Genomic DNA, 21,300 nt, shown 5'->3' with positions numbered 1-21,300 from the left:
TGGCATTTTTTACAGAACTAGAACAAAAAATTTCACAATTTGTATGGAAACACAAAAGACCCGAATAGCCAAAGCAATCTTGAGAAAGATAAACGGAGCTGGAGGAATCAGGCTCCCTGACTTCAGACTATACTACAAAGCTACAGTAATCAAGACAGTATGGTACTGGAACAAAAACAGAAATATAGATCAATGGCATAGGATAGAAAGCCCAGAGATAAACCCACGCACATTTGGTCACCTTATCTTTGATAAAGGAGGCAAGAAGATACAATGGAGAAAAGACAGCCTCTTCAATAAGTGGTGCTGGGAAAACTGGACAGGTACATGTAAAAGTATGAAATTAGAACACTCCCTAACACCGTACACAAAAATAAACTCAAAATGGATTAAAGACCTAAATATAAGGCCATACACTATCAAACTCTTAGAGGAAAACATAGGGAGAACACTCTATGACATAAATCACAGCAAGATCCTTTTTGACCCACGTCCTAGAGAAATGGAAATAAAAGAAAAATAAACAAATGGGACCTAATGAAACTTAAAAGCTTTTGCACAGCAAAGGAAACCATAAACAAGACCAAAAGACAACCCTCAGAATGGGAGAAAATATTTGCAAATGAAGCAACTGACAAAGGATTAATCTGCAAAATTTACAAGCAGCTTATGTAGCTCAATATCAAAAACACAAACAACCCAATCCAAAAATGGGCAGAAGATCTAAATAGACATTTCTCCAAAGAAGATATACAGATTGCCACCAAACACATGACAGAATGCTCAACATCATTAATCATTAGAGAAATGCAAATCAAAACGACAATGAGATATCATCTCACACCAGTCAGAATGGCCATCATCAAAAAATCTAGAAACAATAAATGCTGGAGAGGGTGTGGAGAAAAGGGAACCCTCTTACACTGTTGGTGGGAATGTAAATTGATACAGCCACTGTGGAGAACAGTATGGAGGGAGGTTCCTTAAAAAGCTACAAATAGAACTACCATATGACCCAGCAATCCCACTACTGGGCATATACCCTGAGAAAACCATAATTCAAAAAGAGTCATGTACCAAAATGTTCATTGCAGCTCTATTTACAATAGCCCAGAGATGGAAACAACCTAAGTGTCCATCATCGGATTAATGGATAAAGAAGATGTGGCACATATATACAATGGAATATTACTCAGCCATAAAAAGAGACGAAATTGAGCTATTTGTAATGAGGTGGATAGACCTAGAGTCTGTCATACAGAGTGAAGTAAGTCAGAAAGAGAGAGACAAATACCGTATGCTAACACATATATATGGAATTTAAGAAAAAAAAATGTCATGAAAAACCTAGGGGTGAAACAGGAATAAAGACACAGACTTACTAGAGAATGGACTTGAGGCTATGGGGAGGGGGAAGGGTAAACGGTGACAAAGCAATAAAGAGGCATGGACATGTATACACTACCAAACGTAAGGTAGATAGCTAGTGGGAAGCAGCCGCATAGCACAGGGAGATCAGCTCGGTGCTTTGTGACCGCCTGGAGGGGTGGGATAGGGAGGGTGGGAGGGAGGGAGATGCAAGAGGGAAGAGATGTGGGAACATATGTATATGTATAACTGATTCACTTTGTTATAAAGCAGAAACTAACACACCATTGTAAAGAAATTATACTGCAATAAAGATGTTAAAAAAAATTTAACAATAAAAAAAATCAGTTAATGTAATCCATCAAAACAACAAACTAAAAAAGAAAAATCAAGGGACTTCCCTGGTGGTCCAGTGGTTAAGAATCCGCCTTCCAATGTAGGGGATGCAGGTTCGATCCTGGTCAGGGAACTAAGATCCCACATGCCATGGGGCAACCCGCCGCAGCTACTGAGTATGTGGGCCATGACTAGAGAGCCTGCATGCCGCAGCTACAGAGCCCGTGTGCTCTGGAGCCCGCATCCCACAACTAGAGAGTAGCTGGTGTGCCACAGCGGAGGATCCTACATGCCACAACGAACATCCTGCACGCTGCAACTAAGACACAATGCAGCAAAAAATAAAATAAATAAATATTTTTTAAAAAAGAAAAATCATGTGATCATATCAATAAATGCAGAAAAAGCATTTGACAATTCAGGACCCATTCATCATAAAAACTCTCAGTAAAGTAGGAATAGAGGGGAGATTTCTCAACTTGATTAAAAAAAAGTCTACAAAAAACCTTCCGTTCATATCATCCTCAATGTTGAGAAACTCAAAGCTTTCCCCACTAAGATCAGTTACAAGGCAAGGATGCCCCCTCACCACTCCTTTTCAACATCATACTAGAAGTCCTTGCTAATGCAACAAGGCAAGAAAAAGAATAAAAGGTACACAGATTGGGAAGGAAGTAATAAAACTGTCTTTATTCACAGATGACAGGATTGTCTATGTAGAAAATCTGAAAGAATCAACAAAAAAACTCCTGCACTAATAAGTCATTAAAGCAAGGTTGTAGGATACAAGGTTAATATTTTAAAAAAATCAATCTCTTTCCTATATACCAGCAATGAACAGTTGAATTTGAACTTAAATCATGGCATGTCACTGATTTCTAGGTACATAGGAAAACCACAGCAACATTAACCAAACTCACATAAACAATGCCTTATCATGAAATTGAAAGAGCTATGAAAGTGGAAATCTGGATGCCTGGGTCCTAGTCCTCTGTCACTCACCAGGTTAAGTGAGTCCCTTCTCTTCTCTGGACTTAGATGCTCCCTGAGAAAGATGCAGGCATTAGACTAAAAATCTAAAACCTTTTCCAACTTTCTAAGTCCTCTCTGAGAATAAAGGCACATATTTCTTCTCCAAAATGTCTTTTTTTTTTCTTTTTAAATAGACTTTATTTTTAGAGCAGTTTTAGGTTCATAGCAAAATTCAACAGCAGGTACAGAGATTTCCCATATACCCCCCATCCCCACATATGCAGAGCCTCCCCCAATATCAGCATCCCCCACCAGAATGGTACATGTCCTACAATGGATGAACCTACATTGATACATCATTATAATCCGAAGTCCAGGTTTACATTAGGGTTCACTCTTGATTTTATACATTCTGTGGGCTTGGACAAATTTACAGTAACATGTATCCACCATTATAGCATCATATAGAATAGTTTCACTGATCTAAAAATACTCCATGCTCTCTGTCTATTCATCCCTCTTTCTCCTACCCCAAGCAACCACTCATCTTTTTACTGTCACCAAAGTTTTGCCTTTTCCAGATTGCTACACAGTTTTTAAAAATGCAAAAGTAGGGGATTCCCTGGTGGCGCAGTGGTTGAGAGTCCGCCTGCCGATGCAGGGGACACGGGTTCGTGCCCCGGTCCGGGAAGATCCCACATGCCGTGGAGCAGCTGGGCCCGTAAGCCATGGCCGCTGGGCCTGCGCGTCCAGAGCCTGTGCTCCGCAACGGGAGAGGCCACAACAGTGAGAGGCCCGCGTACCACAAAAAAAAAAAAAAAGCAAAAGTAACAAATGCTTACCAAAAGTGCAAATGGTATTGCAGTATGCAGAGGAAAGCAGGAAAGTTTTCTGGTGCTACCCCACACCCTGACTCTCAATTCCACTCTCCTTCAAGAGTTAACCACCATTAAGAGGCTAACACTGCACTGTTCAGTATGACAGCCTCTAGCATATGTAACTATTTAAATTTTAATGAACTAAATTAAATAACACTGACAATTCAGTTCCTCAGTGACACCAGTCACATTTTATGTGCTCAATCACCATGTGAGGCCAGTGGCTACCAAATTGGACAGCACAGATAAGGAACAGTTTCATCATCACAAAGGTTCTACTGGACAGTGCTGATCTAAAGTGCAGAAGGAGGCCTTTTTCAATTCCTCTCACTTCTGTTCAACACTTATTTCCAGAAACCCCCAAATTACTTCCATCAGGCCCTCTCTGGCTGGGCTGAGGACCACCCTAACAGGTTAAGGGGATGAGTTGTTTTGGAAAAGTCTGTCAATTTCCTGATCTGTAATTAAGAAAGATTCACTTCATCACTGGGCTCACTGAAGGTCACAGGTCATGGAACCATCGCCACCCCAACAGCACATAAACGTTTAAAACCTCAACTAAGAACTTGAAAACTCCAGTGTTCCTCAGGGCGGTGCCTGAGATAAAACACGCGACATGTCTTACCTTTCACTCTGGAAGTGTAGCCAAGCTGACCCTGCAAAACAATGGCGATGGTCATTGAACCACACAAACCTTGCCTCAGTGGGGTTGTCCTAATTATTCCCTCGTAAACAGTAGCCAGTACTGTTTTCTAGACTCCAGCTGCCCACTCCCCTGTCTGCATAGTCTGAGCAGATAATTGCCAACTCCCCACTGCATGTTATGGACCTCTCTGTTAACATATAAAATCAATGCATTTCTCTTAGTTCCTCGCAAACACCATGTCTTTGCCTATGCACAGCCTTCTGCCAGAGGCCCTTCTTTTCCTAACTGTACCCCTTTTCAACACAGTCCCCCAATTTAGTGGCCAAACAATGCCAACTTTTTCTTTAAAACTCATCTAAGTCTTGGATTCTAAGACATCATCTCCTCCAAAAAAACCTCTTCGCTGTCCTTCCCAGGCTGGATTAGGATCCCCAGTGTCTGCTCAAGAATTTCTATATAGGAGACACTTTGAGGGTGAAAAGCTGGTAGAAAGCAGGGAATGGGGTGTGTGACTTCTCTTGAAATCACATTTTATAGCAAGGTACAATGTTTGCTGAGATATTTGCAAAACAAAGAGCAAAGTTCTTAAAGATGCTCTTATTCACATTTAAATGGGAGTAAGAAAATATCAGTGATCCATTTCAAAGAATATCCTTTGGAGGAGTAGTGGCTTTGGAAGAGAGCGATTAGGGATTAAAGGAGGGTTACACCTTCCCCCAGTTGATACCTCGGTTTTTCTATGTGCTCCAATAATACCTTAGTGTTCTTCAAACATAATAGTATCACCTCGAATCTGTCTATGTGTCTGTCTTTTCTACCAGACTGGAAAGGACCATATTCTTATCTTTTTATCTCTGGTACCCAGACTGGTCCTTAAGAGAGATGCTCAGCAAATGTCTGTTGGATGGATGAGTGGAGGAGCGGGTGGCTGGGTTGACAGATGGATGGATGGATCGGTCAGTGGATGGGTGGACGGAAAGGATGGGAGGGGACAATTTTGCCTTCAGAAAAAAATCTCCTAAAGGATCTCAAATCTCAAAGTCTGTGCCCCCTCTCCATTTCCAATATCATCAAGAACATGTTTCATATTTAACAACTGCTAAGTACATGGATGGAAAAAAAGACTGGCATTTCCCACCCAGTGAGTGTAGTAAAGAAAGTCTGGGGGAAAGAAACAAAGAAATCTTTAGCAATAAATACTGGATTATAGCATTAAAAACCTCCCTTTCTCTAATGGAGGGACAATTTGGAGATAAACCTAAACCACCTTCCTCTCTGTGGCATATGATTAAAATCTGCTTTGTTCTTCTAATTTGCTATTCTCAAATTACCAGACTGCTGCTGGCGCTGCAAACTCAGACTTCACGGCTGCCCTTGAATTACTGTACAACTCTTCCTCCTTTTTTTCTTTTAATCAGCACTGAACCAAGAAGATGCCATCTACACCTGGTGGAGAAACTATGTCTCCAAATGTGGAGACAAAATGTGTCATTCAAGGTGCCCTGCCCCCCACCGCCATGATCCTTCAGCAGAAATACATCTCCCTTGAGGTTTGGGAACACAAGAGGTGAAGTTACCCTTGACAAAGCTCCAGGTGGTATGAAGTGTTTTTTCCACCCCTGACTTCAGAGATTTTATTACTCTTCTACCTAAGCCTTCAAAACAAAGAGAGCCTGACCAGGATGTAACTAGTGCCTAACCAAAAAACTTTACTTTCATATTTTTCTAGCAGTCTTCTAAATACCATGGCCTGGGATTGCTAAGAATTTGACTTCCTGAGTCAATCTCAAAACTACAAGGTAAATTACCACGGAGGATAGATAGACAATTCTATGACATCATCCTTCCTCTTTTTCTCCTTTGTAATTTTTTGAAAATTACTTTGAAATTTCAAAATACAAGCAACGTATTGCTTGGTACCATGCCAAACATGTAAAGGGAAAGGGAAGATATCTTTCAATTATCTAGCAATGTTAGATGCCAATTCATAATTACCTGATCAATTGATGTCAATTTTCATTTGGAAGTACATTGAGCCATATATTGACTAAAGAAAGTAGAGAAGAACTAAAACTGGGTCCTTAGATGACAGTTCTAAGACATCAACATGCTTTCTTTACCCAGAAATGTGGTCAGTGTGAGTTTTTTTCCATGTGCTATTAACAGTTGTCAGTGGAAAAGAATTACATCATTTAGACTGCCAAGAAAGATTCAAAAACAAAAGAAGGGTAGTAGTTAGTATTTAGTAGGAGCAAATCGATAACCCAAGACACCATACCCCACCCTAATTTTGCTAAATAGGCAACTTCAGGCAAATCACACCTCTGATCTCAATTTAATCAACTAGCTAATACAATTTATGAGCATACTACTCAAGGATATCAAGAGGCATATGAGTAGAAAGAAAGGATGCTGCTAAACAAGAACCAATATATTCCCACCATCATAACACTGTAGATGACACCTACATATGGATGAAGATCACAGAGACTAGCATTATTTTCAGAACAATGGGCAGTCATATGTGTACAGACCAGCCCAAAAAATAACATTGGTTAGTAACATCAAGGAAGAATTATTAGCCAACTTACTGAGTAGGCTTTTGTCCTCTCTTCTATTAATAAAGTTAATTAGTTACTGATTTATTTTAAGATTGCTTAATTTTATTACCAATCCATTAGTAAATGATATTGCACTTGAATTTTCACAGTTTGCATATTAAGACCCTGATTCAGTCAGTCCTTTCCAGACTAACATTCACCATCAATTGGTGATGTTTAATGTCACCTTAAAGCAACAAATTATGCTTCTGAGGTGAGAGGTAATAAACCAAACTGTAATCTGTTAATATGCTAATTGCTTCCCCTGCTACAGAATAATCATATTTCAAACCTTAGCATAATAATAGATATATTCAGACAAAGCTCTGTTGTACATCTAAGATCCAAGTCATTATGTTACTAATATTATTTCGGGCTTCCCTGGTGGCGCAGTGGTTGAGAGTCCGCCTGCCGATGCAGGGGGCATGGGTTCGTGCCCCAGTCCGGGAAGATCCCACATGTCACAGAGCGGCTGGGCCCGTGAGCCATGGCCGCTGAGCCTGCGCATCTGGAGCCTGTGCTCCGCAACGGGAGAGGCCACAACAGTGAGAGGCCTGCGTACCGCAAAAACAAAAACAAAACAAAACAAAAATTATTTCTTTGAGGGATTTTACAGAACTTGAATTTATTTTAATCAACATTCACAATAATCTCCTGGAAACTAAATAGAAAACAAAATTTGCCATTGGAGATATCTGAGACATAAATAAATATTTTAAAAACATAAATTATTGCAGCATAACTTGCAAAGTTGCTCCTCATATGACATGTTGACTTCAATTTTACACCACATTGATAGGATTTTAAAATGTATTATCTATTTAATGTTCATGACACTGTCTCAAAGGGTAACTTCCCTAGAGTGAAAATCCTATGCTTTGTAACTCAGAGCCTTATAACTGGGAGAGGACTTTTTTTCATCTGTTATTCCAAGCTAGAAAATGAGAATTAAGAGAAGGAAAGTGCTTTTCCACTGAGGACTCTGAGTTGGCTGCCTTTTTTTCTTGCAGAAGAAAATGGAGAAGCTCTCGTTCAGGTGGGAATTGCCAGACTAACGGAAAATGATCAAGTGCTCTTGGAAAGAATTCCAGAGCTCAAACTCCATTGGTTTGATCTACAAGGATGCCCCAAGCAGAAAGACAAAAATGGAAGACCCATCATAATAGTTTCATTCATACCACATGGTTTCTACCACCACTTGCATGAATACTAAAGACTCTCTTATCTGTGTCTCCATGCCAGACCTCTCTGCTGACTTTCATTCCTTATTTCCAACTGGCTACCAGTAATTCTCCACTCAGATTCCCTACAGGCACCACGAAGTCAACATGCCCAGACTCAACATCTTCTCCCCTAACCTGCTTCTCCTTTATTCTGTCTTCTCAGGGTCAGTTTCACGGGTGTGGGATCCATGCTAAGAAGGATCCCACACCTGGTTTAACGGTCTGTTCTTGTGATCTTGAAATTCTTAATAATTTTTAACAAGGAGTCGCATATTTTCATTTTCCAGTGGGTCCCCAAAATTTGTGGCCAGTACTGGATTGGTATCACCATGACCCCTGTCACTGAAACCAACCACCTGGGACTAATCCCAGATTCTCTCTTCCTTCATTTCTATGTCCAATCATGCTGTTTCACGGCCATGGCTTTACACCAAGCAAGGGCTCATCGTGTTTGGAACGCCTTTTTCCCTTCTTCAAAGAATTGATTTCCACTTGTCCTTTAATTATTAATCAAGATTCATCTACACCAGAGGTACTGATTGATGTCTCAGTCTCATACAGACGCCTCCTCTTGGTCCTCCACCCACATATATCTGTCATTTTGCCCTTGAATCATTATCTTGCTTCTCTGCCTCCAAATGACTATCAGCCTCTTGATGTCTGATTTTATTTTCTTTTTATCTCTAGTTCCCAGCTCTGTGCTTGGCATGTAGAAGATATTTTTCAAATGTTTACTGAATAACATTGATGTTATTTCAAAAAACTCTACTAATTCACTTTTTGAAAAACACGATTGCTTGATCTATACAAATGTTCTTTCCCTGTAGAATTAACTTCATGTTTTTCCAAAGTGATCCTCTCACTTCCCTCATGCACCTTCAGGGAAAGTCACCAGACAAACAGCTCCAGAGCTTATGTTACACCTCAAATGTATTTTTCACTGTCCTCTGGGGTCACTGTCCCCCGAGGTCACTTCTGAAAGTGAGAACAGCTGGGTCTCCTAAGCCTCTGGGAATTTCCAGGCACTGATGGCTTATACACAATGATTTGTTTGTGCCAAGAAGTTGCCAGAGTTCCTCCACAATGCCACCAGAGTCCAGGATACAGGAAAGCAAGAGTGGGAAGTGTGGCCCAGAGGGACAAGAATTCTCTCATTAATCCTGGGCCCCCATGCGCTCTCACGGACGTCCAACGCTTCATCAGATTGGCCAACACAGGAAATCCTGTTTGAAAAACAATCTCTTGATTTGGCTGGGGCGGGGAGTCAAAAGAAATCGTTTCATCCACAGCATCAATATCTAATCAGCACTTCAGTCTATCAGTGATAGATACACCTGGATGGATTTCTTTATTCATTCACTCACTCATTCACTGAACCTCTACTGAGGGAAATGTGCCAGGTGAGGTATTATCAAGGGAGACAAGGGCCAAAAAGCCCCACACTCAAGGAAATTAAGAATGTTATTATAGGGCTTCCCTTGTGGCGCAGTGGTTGAGAGTCCACCTGCCGATGCATGGGACACAGGTTCATGCCCCGGTCCAGGAGGATCCCACATGCCGCGGAGCAGCTGGGCCCGTGAGCCATGGCCGCTGAGCCTGCGCGTCCGGAGCCTGTGCTCCGCAACGGAAGAGGCCACAACAGTAAGAGGCCCGCGTACCGCAAAAAAAAAAAAGAATGTTATTATAAAACAAATTTCACTAACGCTTTACTATTCCAAGTGGGGTTCACAGAACAGCAGCATCAGCATCATTTGGAAGCCTATTAGAAATGCAGAATTTCAGGGCACTCCTCAGGACCTCCTGAATCAGAAGGTGCATTTTAACAACAGAACAGAAGATCCACATGAATGTCAGAGACTGATGAGCATTTATACATCCCTCCCGAGAGCTGAACGCCAACTCTTTTTAGCCTGAATTAAGTTCAAACCTCAGTTGTAAAACCTGCCCTAATGGCTCCTGATCATATCCCATTTTTCCCCATCTCCGGACTCCACATTTGGCTCTCCGCTATTTCATAGGAGGGGCAACTTGAATCCTTCCCCACACAAAGTGGGAACTGAGAGAGAACCCTGCTAGCTATTAAATGCCTATCACTCACGCATGTGAATCTCATACTAGATTCGCCGAGGGACAAATTCTGATATTTCTCTTCCTGCCATGTTTTGTTTTTTAACATCTTTATTGCAGTATAATTGCTTTACAATGGTGTGTTAGTTTCTGCTTTTAACAAAGTGAATCAGCTATACATAAACATACATCCCCATATCTCCTCCCTCTTGCGGCTCCCTTCCACCCTCCCTATCCCACATTTTTAACAGTTCCCAAAATGCGTACTCAGAAAAAGAAGTAACGACTTAAGAATTCAGTGACTGATGGGCCTGATTCAAGCAGTTTACATGTTAATGCACTGTTACTGTACATTTTCCATAATCAAAAGAGGGGTCTTAAAGTAAGACAAGGCTTTAACTAATTATTAGAGTGGAAAAAAATCGAGATTCAGCTGGAGAGCAAGTGCAATTGGGAAATGCTTACAACAGCAGAGCCTGCCCTTGATCTTCTACTCTTAATATTGCAATGCACACATACACACACACATGCGCACACACAGGTATATCATTCATACTAAGAATTCCAAATATACATATACACATTTTCCATGTATAACTGGGTTTTTTATTTAATTGACATAATTTCAAGTACTTGTAACTTGCAATCTTAGAGGCCCAAGATGCATGGGAGTTCTATTTTGCTTTACTTAGGGTTTTTAAAATTTTTTTCAGGAAGTTCAGTAAATTGATAGCCACCAAAACCAGCAATTCTTGAGCGTTTTGGCCTGAAAACTCCCTTACATTATTGATGATCTATAGAACTTTTGTTTATTTGGGTTGTATATCTCAATATTTGCTGACAATTTTTTAAAATATCCAATCATTGGGCTTCCCTGGTGGCGCAGTGGTTGAGAGCCCGCCTGCCGATGCAGGGGACACGGGTTCGTGCCCCGGTCCGGGAAGATCCCACGTGCCGCGGAGCGGCTGGGCCCGTGAGCCATGGCCGCTGAGCCTGCGCGTCTGGAGCCTGTGCTCCGCAACGGGAGAGGCCACAACAGTGAGAGGCCCGCGTACAGAAAAAAAAAAAAAAAAAAAAAAAATCACTGATTCATTAAAATAAATAATAAACCCATTGCACGTTAACATAAATAGCATACTTTTATGAAAAATAACTTTATCTTACAAAATAAAGACTAATTTAGTGAGAAAAGTAGTGCTTTTTACATTTCTGTAAATATCTTTACTGTCTGGCTCAACAGAAGACAGCTGGATTCTCACATCTGCTTCCATAGTCAATGTGTTGCAATATCACATACCCCATGCAGCCTCTGGAAAACTCTTTTGTATACTTATGAGAGAATGAGAGTGGAAAAGGCAAATCAACATCTCAACAAGGGTGACAAATACAAAAATAGTTTTTTCAACAAATGGTGCTGGGACAACTGGATATCCACGTGCAAAAGAGCCAAGTTCAGCCCCTACCTCACACCATATACAAAAATTAATTCAAAATGGATCAGATGGGGACTATTTTTTTTAATATTTATTTACTTATTTGGCTGTGCTGGGTCTTAGTTGCAGCAGGCAGGATCTTCATTGCAAAATGCAGCATCTTCAGTAGCAGCATGCAGGATCTTTAGTTGCAGCATGTGGGATCTTTTTTTTTTTTTTTTTTTTTTTAGTTGCAGCATGCGAACTCTTAGTTGCGCATGTGGGATCTAGTTCCCTGACCAGGGAAGGAACCTGGGGCCCCTGCATTGGGAGTACACAGTCTTAGCCACTGGACCAACAGGGAAGTCCCAGATGGGGACAATTAGTGGGTACACTTTCATTTGGGGGATGATGAAAATGTTCTGGAATTAGTTGTACAGCTTTGTGAATATACTACATCTACTGAATTTTACACTTTAAAATGGTGAAATTTTATGGTATGTGATCACATATCAATAAAATAATGAATCAAAGACCTAAATATAAGAGCTAAAACTATAAAACTGTTCAAAGAAAACACAGGTATAAATCTCATGACCTTGGTTTAGGCAACAGTTAGTTAGATATGACACGAAAATCAGAAACAACAAAAGAAAAAATAGATAAAATGGATTTCATCAAAATTTTTAAAATGTTGATACCATCAGAGTAAAAAGACAGCCCTAAGAATGGGGGAAAAAAATCTTTAAATCATTTATTAAATAAGGGGTCTGTATCCAGAGTATATAAAGAATTATTAGAATTCAATAATAAAAAAACAATTCAACTTTTAAATGGGCAAAGGATCCAAACAGACAGTTCTCCAAAGAAGATATACAAATGGCCAATTAACACATGAAATGATGCTCGAGTCATTAGCATCAAGGAAATGCAAATCAAAACCACAATAAGATATCACTTCACATCCACTAAGATAGCTATAATCTAATAGATAATAACAAGTGTTGGCAAGACTGTGGAGAAATTGAAACCCTTATACATTGCTGGTGGAAATGTAAAATGGTGCAGCTGCTTGGGAGAACAGTTTGGCAAACTGTTCAATTCAAACTATTAAACAGAGTTACTAAACATATGACATAGTAATTTCACTCCCAGGTGTATACCGAAAAGAAATGGCAAATTTTATAGGAATATGCACTGCAACATTCTTCATGATAGCCAAAAAGTGGAAACAACCCAAATTTTCATCAACAGATAAATTGATAAACTGTGATCTATCCATACAATAGAATATTATTCAGCAATTAAAAGTGAAGAAATACTGATACATGCTACAACATGGATGAACCTTGCAAACATTATGCTAACTGAAAGAAGCCAGACACAAAAGATCATTGTATGATTTCATTTTTATCAAATGGCCACAAGAGACAAATCTCTGGAGACAGAAATTAGATTAGTGATTGCCTAGGGCTAGGAGGTTTAGGGAGAAAGGGGAGTGTGACTACTAAAGGGCACAGGGTTTCTTTTGGGGATGATGAAAATGTTCCAAAATTGCTTGTGGTAATAGTTGCACAACTCTGTGAAGATCTTAAAAATGTATACTTTAAATGGGTGAATTTTATGGTATGTAAATTATACCTTGATAAAACTCTTTTACCCAGAAGAGGCAAACAACATCTTATTATTATTTTGAAAATAGTCTGAACCTCATAGACCCCCTGCAAGGATCTCAGGGACTCCCGGGGGTCCCCAGAACACACTTTGGGAATCACTGACCCACACAGACAAAGAATCTAGTATGGTTAACTTCTAGCAGCCCTCCCCCCCGCCCCCCTCCTCCTTCGGAGGAGAGCCCTGATTTCTAGGCATTGACCTCTCCCCCATGCAGACCACCACCAGGAAGGAAGCTGATTCCACTCTGATTCCCAGGTTCAGGTTCTGGTCACCTTAAGCTAATCAGCACATTCCCTTCTATTGATTACACTCACTGTTCAGGGTGGGCATGGGACCCAGGAGGTCTGATCAGAATGATTGCAGGACTTTTGCTTGGAATGCTGAGTGGGAAGTGGTTTTTCTCTTCTTCTGGAGGGTGTCCAATGAAAATGTGAGAACTGGAATTACTATAACCATTTCACTATCAGTCTGAGGATAAAGCCTCACAAAAAGGCAGGATAGTCCTTGAATTAGGTCCTTACTTAAATCAGCACTTCTGGATATGTGATCCAGTAAACATCCTTAGTGCTAAAGCCAGTTTGAATTAGAATTTGTTAGTTAAAAGCACCCAGCTGATATACTGTCCAAATGATGTGGAGCTAACAGTACCGCATTCTCCCCACAGTCAATACACTTTGCCTTTGCTTTGAGGACATCACGAGATAAGATCTTCGCAGACCATTGAAATAACATTACTTTTTTTGTCAGAATATACTTAATACAAAGAGCTGGCCCATGTAATCTAGGCCTAAACACGTCAGAGCTAGACCACAGTATTTAACAAACTGTCTCTCCTATTCCTTTTGTGTCTGAACTTCACTGTACTCTGAATGGCATTCTCAATGAGTTTGATAGAGAAAAGTGTTGGATTGTCCTTACTAGCAGAAAAGGTGTGGCTGTCAGCTGCACCTAGCTTGAATTTCACCAGCAGGATCATCATGGGGTCTGATATTTAGCACATATGTATGTTTGCATGTGACCATCCAATTCCTGTTCCAGAAGATAAGAAAATCAGGATGCAGTAAACTACTCTCTCTTTTTTTTTCAACTGAATTAATTAGAATAGTATTCTACATTTGGGTGATGTTTTAACATTTGCAACATGCTTTTATAGACATCACTTCAACAACCCAATGGAGACTGGCAATTGAGGAATTATTATGCCCATTTCACAGATTAAAAAACAGGAGGCCCAGTGACTCGCTTAAGGTCTTGCACAATCAAAAAGTAATGGAGTTTGGTCTTAAAGACATTAGATTCCAAGCCAAAGCCTTCCCACTACTTAGGATTAAATCCAATATACCTTCACATAATAGTAAGACAACCATCAATATTTTTTCAGCTCTTACAATGGACTAGGTACCAAGCGCTCGGCATATATCCCACATTTAATCGTTACAACAAGCCCATGAGGTTGTGCCATTATTATCCCCACTTTACAGATGAGGAAACTGAGACCTAAAGAGGTAAAGTGACTTGCCCAAATCACCTGGCTAGTTAATGGTAGAGCCAGGGTTCAAACCCAGGCAAGTAGCACTCGGGAACATAAGCTCTCAACCACTTTGCCATACTGCCACTTCAACAAAAGCAGAGATGCCTGCTCTATACAAGATGGCTTGTAGCTGCCCAGAACCCACCAGCTCAGTAAGGACTGAACTTATTTAACAACACCAACTACAAAGGACTATCCAATAATTTTTCTTGTTGTGGAATTTGGTCATACAAAGATTGCCTAAAATAAGCCTGGGCTTACTTAACATCTTATTAAACTTTCCTGACAGTTTTATTGTAACAATAATTGTAACTCAGTTTGACCTATTCTGAAAGACACTACTGCTTGCTTAGCCAACAGCAGTTCCCCAGCCCCCTACTACACACACACAGGCACATGCACACGTACGCACACCTCTCCATTGCTTCCGTGATGTCAAAGCCCACCTCCCGTTATAGGGAGTGAAGGGTGCAGATACCAAACGTACACGTTTCTAGACTCTTTTGCAGCTAAGTCCTGGGTATAGGATCTAATCCTGGCCAATGGGATCTGAAGGGAAGACTGATGGGGGCCTCCAGGAATGGTGTTCCCCCATGATAAAAAGAAATTCAGGAAGAAACACCACCTCTCATACGGTGGATGTGTTAGTACTTGACTGACATTCACAACTACTACAGCCACCTTATAATCAGGACTATAAATGACAAAGGTGACGTGTTGAGGTGGCAGAGTGGAAAGATGGAAAGTACCTAGGTCCACGCAGAGCTGCTGAACAACTCTGAAGCTACCCTACCTCTGGACTTCTCATTAGGTAAGATAATAAGCGTCCTTATTATTTAAGCCACTTTAACTTGGCTACTGTCTTATTTGCAGCCTAAAGCATCCTAATTCTCAAGTCTCAGGAGGCAGCTGCAGAGAAGAAAGGGCTCTGGATTCTGAGTCAAATGACATGGCTTCCAATCTACTTACTTGCCAGGTGACTCAAGTTGCCTAATATCTCTGAACCTCATTTTCTACACGTATAAAATTGAGATAACACTCAAGAACACAATAATATCAATAAAATGGAGATAACAGGATAGGAATGAAAATCACATGAGATAATGTGTATACAACCACTCTGTCAACAGCAATGTTTTACTCAAAGGTAATCGGTCTAGGTAATAGTTAAACTACAGACTTTTTAAACTGGAGCCATCCATTCTAACCCAACTCCCTTCCTTTACAAAATAAGAAACATTGATTCCAAATGTCAAATGACTCACTCAGTATCACACGACTGGTTGGTAACATAACTAAATCATGTATCTCCTGATTCCCAGTCCAATGCTGTCATGCTACCCTCATGCTGACAGGTAATGAGCTACATTAAATACTGGGCCGGTAGCATTCATTCGTTCAACAAGTGTTTACTGAACACAACTATACGCCAGGTTCTGCTCTAGGTACTGAGGACTCCTTGAACAACTACCACAACAAAAGTTCCTAACCTCATGAATTTAACAGCCCAGACAGAAATGATTCAATCTACATCTATAAATAATTATTAAGTGCCTACTGTGTACTAGGCACAGTGCCAGGATTTCTATTCAAATACAAGTAGCAATTTCTAGGCAATTCCAATAATAGCAACCATGTTTACCAGGATTTGCTAACAAAGAAATAATGTAAAAAGTCTATATTTTACTCAATAAGAGTCAGTATTAAAAATGGCAAGCTCATTAGAAGGAGTTGTGAATACCCTGCCAGCATCTGAAAACGTGGATGGAATGGGGAAGATGTCTAGGACTCCCCTCTACTTGAAGCAGCAAGACTGAACGAAAGAGGTGAGAGCTAAGCCATGTCCTTCCACGGTCTCCAGACTTCAAGGGTTGGCTCAGTTGGAAAAGCCCAATAGGGAACATTTAGCAGCTCCTTCCCCTCCCCAGGCCTCTGTCTGAAGCCCTAGACTCTCCTTTTGCTCCCTATCTGGTTGGAATTCCTCTTGCACTCTACCTAAACATTCACATGCAAATGACATAATGGGACAGCACCCTAGATCCTATGAAGAGCCACAGCAAGTGACTCTTGGCATCTCCTACTGGAACTGGCTATCAGGCTGCTGACACTGAGCCATTACATTGTTTGTTTGAAAGGGTTTTTTTTTGTCAATAACCACCCAAATTATATAGTTTGGAAAAGAATATTTAAAAGCTATTGTTTTGCAAAAAAAAAAAATCCATAACTCACATTTTGTGTGGGTTATAGAGGGAAGATCTGTGTAACAATTTACACTCTCTGAACTTTGTGATTCCCTAAAATGGAGGAAAAAGGCAAGCAAGAAAGGAAAGACAGGTGGATTCCCCAGGGCATGTACTGGTGACTCCAAAAACTTCTTTTATTAAAAAGAAAAAGCATTTTGTCCTCACCCTAAACAAACGGAAAGTTTTTTGTGACCTTATGCTCAGAAGTGTAACATCAATTCCCAGGTTGAAATATTCTAGGAAGGTATAAGGTCCAAAATTATCAAAATAAAATCTTTTAATTCATTTTAATTGGTTAAATGATAATCACCATTTGGGGGCAGATGTGCCTCCAAATAAAACACTTGATTTTCTTAAGCAATGCCAAAATCAACATTTTGGAACATAGCATTTTAACCTCTTTGGCATCAGTTGGGCCATACAAGCTCTAACGTTCCAAATTGCTATTAGACTGGCTACAATTTATTGTTTTCCAGAACACCAGGCAATGCATACATGTCCTTTGGGGACTATTTATCTATTCTAAGGAAGACTTCCTCCCCCAAAGGGAAAAAAAAACAGTGGTGTCAACTCCGAGTGGGAAAGGACAGGGCAGAGAAAGGGCTGAGAGAGCCCAGGAGAACTCAACAGCTCCACTCTCTGCCACTGGTTCCTTCATTATCTACATATGCAATATGGGTTAAAGTTCTTGTATACCCACTTTAGGACTTAAAGTAAAATGCACAAGCTACTCTCTCTGAATCACAAGACACTACATGCCAAATGTTTCTGTGCAACCCTGTGGCAACAGAAAAACTGCCTATCTTGCTAATCCTTTTATTATTAAGTTTAGCAGCAATGCTTAGCCCAGAATGAAATTCAAGATCCTCCAGGAAAGTCAGTGGGAGCCTACTTTCCTGGGAGGTCATAGGGCACCACATTCCTCCCTTGAAACTTATCCAGTTGTCAGCTCACAAATTAGTTGTCACTGTCCCTATGTCGCAAACTCCCACAAGAAAAGAAAAAAAGGGGGGGGGGGGAGACCATTCATTCATTCATTCATTCTTGGTTAACACAGCCCAGAGGTAAATTCTTGCCCCTGGGAGACGCTGCTTCCATTCATCTCTCACCAGAACGGGGGTAGGGTGCCCAGTATTTTTAAAACAGCTCACTCTGTCCTGGAGCTTCAAGACTCAGGTATGTGAGAAGAGGAAATCAGAGAGATAAATAAGTAAATAGATTTAAAAGTCAGAAGCCAATAGTGCTGAACCCTGACATGACCTTTCCAGGTTGTATGCCCCAAGTGGGTCTTGGGACAGGACACATACCTGCCTACATATACATGCACTGAAAGAACACACACACACACACCCCGCTGCAGCTCACACTAGATCTACTGCAAGCCCAAAGGCACTTACTACCCGAGGACGGGGTTGCCAGCAAAGCTGCCTTCGCCCAAACAACTGTGGCCTTCTCCAACTTGGACGAGAGTAAATGTCCACCAATATCCCAAAGGGCGCTTTTTCCCGGAACCCAGGTCCTGCAGGGTTCCCTCCCTGCCGGCCTCACAGCCCTTTTCTTTTCTCTGAAACACTCAGATTTCACACGATTCCTTTCGAGGTAGCTCCAGTCCGCGCAGCGCGCGCCCCATCCCTTAAGGCTGGAGCCCGGGGCTGCCTGGCCTCTCTTCAATCCCGGGAAACTTCGCCGCCGCTCCACGCTGAGAAGTAAAGGCCACCGGTAGAGGGGAGGCAGGGAGAGGGAGCAGGTCCCTGAGACTGAGGGCACCTTCGGAGCCCGGGCGCCGGAGAAAGAAATGAGTGAACCCAGGCTGGTGTATGCCTTCTCCACGTGGAGGAAGGGAGGAAGGAAAAAGTGGGCGACATGCAGGTACCCCTCTCGGCTCTCAGAACTCATATATCCCGACGGGGTAGGGAACAGAGGGGTTAGAGTCCCCCAGGAGGCAGCTGCCCTGCGCCCCCAGCCTAGGCGCAGCGAGACTTGAGCACAGCGTGTAAGCCAGAGGAAGGGGCCCCGGGAACGCAAAGCGCGCGCCTGGTGCCTGCGGGGCACAGTGCCCCCATCCCTGGGTAGGGCTCCCAGTCTCAGGGGACGGAGGAAGAGGAATGTGGCTTTCTAGCAGGCCCCCGACTGGGTTCCTCGCCCCTACCGGCGCACGCCCACCCACAGAGGCCCCCCAGTCCTGCGCCCGGCGTGTAGTCCACTCCCTCGCCCCAGCACCTGGATGTGGCAGGAGATCTCCGAGTCGTCCAGCAGCCGAATGGTGCATTTCATCTCCTGGCTGAGCGATTTGATGCTGGAGCTCCGAAAGTGGATCATTTTCATGGTCCTCCTGCCTCTCGGCACACAGTGGCAGGAGGCGAACATGCACCGCGGCCCGTGGAAGCGAGCGAGAGGCTCCGGGCCGGCGCGGCGCTCGCCCGCGCGGACACACACACTCGCTCACGCACCTTCCTGGAAACCCGGGCGCGGCTCAGCCCCGGGACAGCAGCGGCGACGGGCGCCTGCGGCCACACACGCCGAGCGGCCGGGGCGCGGCAGGCGGGCCCCTCCCTCTCCTCGCTCCCCTCCCTCCGCTCCCTCGCCTCCGCCTCGCCCGCTCCTTTCCCCGCCTCCGCCCCTCGCGCGCGCTCCTGCGCCTCCCTCCGCCCGGGCTCGCTTGCAGAGGATGCCCCGAGCCCGCGACCCCCGGCTGGCGCGCGACGTACTCACTCCCACTCGCGAGGAGCCGCGGCAGGAGAAGGCGGAGAGAGGGCTAATGCTGGTGGCCGGGGCGCCCCGGCAGTGGCCTGCTCCGCCGCCGCCGCCGCCTCTGCGTCAGGCTGGGCCCGGCAGCCTCCTCCCTCTCCGGCCGCGATCACTCTGGCTCCTGGTCGCGCACGTCCCTGCCCCGGCTCCCCCAGGCGCCCGACAGCGCCCTGCTCTGCTTGGCCCCAGGGACCTGGCGGCGGGCGGGGGGTGGAAGGCGATCCTGACTTACACCCGCAAGGAGGATTCCCCTGCGGGAGAGGATTACTGGACCAAGAGCGAACCCCGGGAGTGACATGAGGCCCTTGCCCGGCTACAACGGCAATAAGGCTAACAGTCACAATCCCTGGTACTCATGGGGATTTTTGTAAGCCTTTATTTTATTTAATATTAACTGAGAGTCAATCTCCTTCTCTAAGAAATTCAGAACCTTCCTTAAGCAATTTCTCTCTTTTGTCTCCCAACATTTCACTTCGATCTCTGGTAGCAGGACCTTAGACCCGAGCAAGAGGGTCCTTATCCTGCCCTAAGGGGGACCCTTAAGGGACTTCACTCCAGTATGAAAACTACAACTGGGATTGAATCATCTCTCCCAACCCAAAGAGCAGATCTAAGATAGCCTAGAGATCAAAGAAAAGTCACCACGCAAGACAATCCAAGCTTTTCTTTTAAGGCTACATACTTGTCTCTTCTTACTGTAGCAAGCTTTCAGCTCCAAAAGAGTCAAGCTCAATACCCCAAAATTGTCATCTCAAATTTCAGGGAAGTCGAATAAGGACCCTAGGGAAAAGGACAGAACAGAGGTCACCCAAAGTGGGATTGCAAGCAACAGCATTTTGAGGAAATGAGAAGAATCTGAGATTGGCTGTCTGGTCTGGTTTGGAAGGCTGAGATTCAACAAGTATAATGTGGGCTTGGGAAGCCCTTGGAATACATGAAAAACAGCTGGGGAAATTACCACATACAGTCACCTGGAGTGAAGTACCCATTGAAGACAAGGCTTTGGGAAACCGAGTGGCCATGGTCACGAAATAAAATGAAGAGCAAGAGGAATTCAAAGAATGAACTCAAGAGGTGAGCTTAAAACTGGGCCACTTAAAGAAAAGCAATGACACACTGAGTCCTAAATTCTCAGCTCACAACTTTTTTAAAAAGCTGTATTCTTTCTATGACAGAGCTAAAAGAATTTTTTATTAATTGAACCACAAGGCTAAAAAGCAAACTCAAAATTTTTTCTACAAGTTGCCAAATTACAAAGTCAATTGAATTATCAGCCTCACCGGATTTCATGTGTGAGAGATAATTATCATCAGGAAAGACTGGGAATCTGGGAATAGAAATGGGGCCATAAAGGAGGATTTGGTTAATTCCTAGTAACTCAAGCCCCCAAGTCCCTCTTGACAGCAGAAGCAAAGCCTCTTCCCTTATCTAAAAAGGCTGTTCCTGCATTGTTTGAAGACCCTATTCCGACCTCACCTGAGGCAGTTACCCTGGAAAGGGAAGACAATCTCCTTGCCACCTCTTGCCTACCACCTCTGACTACTCTCACTCTTAATACTTGAATCAGATCCAGGCACCCATGGAAAGCCAGTTACAAAG

The 21,300-nt window shown here is 42.8% G+C and overlaps 1 protein-coding gene across 2 annotated transcripts in view; it reads right to left on the bottom strand.

Annotated features, from left to right (window-relative positions):
- The window catches only part of FRMD3 (FERM domain containing 3), a 315,701-nt gene extending 296,177 nt beyond the window's left edge, over positions 1 to 19,524 (bottom strand). Inside the window, exon 1 of one of the 2 annotated variants that reach the window (XM_004285376.4) lies at positions 19,174 to 19,524. In XM_004285376.4, the coding sequence (XP_004285424.1) occupies positions 19,174 to 19,320 (147 nt within the window). In that variant the 5' untranslated portion in view covers positions 19,321 to 19,524. The remainder of the gene's footprint in view (positions 1 to 19,173) is intronic. The other variant, XM_004285377.3, reaches the window with a different exon arrangement.
- Positions 19,525 to 21,300: the final 1,776 nt, after the last annotated feature.

This window comes from Orcinus orca, chromosome 6, assembly GCF_937001465.1.
Source record: "Orcinus orca chromosome 6, mOrcOrc1.1, whole genome shotgun sequence".
Lineage (NCBI taxonomy): Eukaryota > Metazoa > Chordata > Mammalia > Artiodactyla > Delphinidae > Orcinus > Orcinus orca.
Note: the sequence above shows the minus strand (reverse complement) of the source record. Positions and strands in the feature narration are given on the sequence as shown.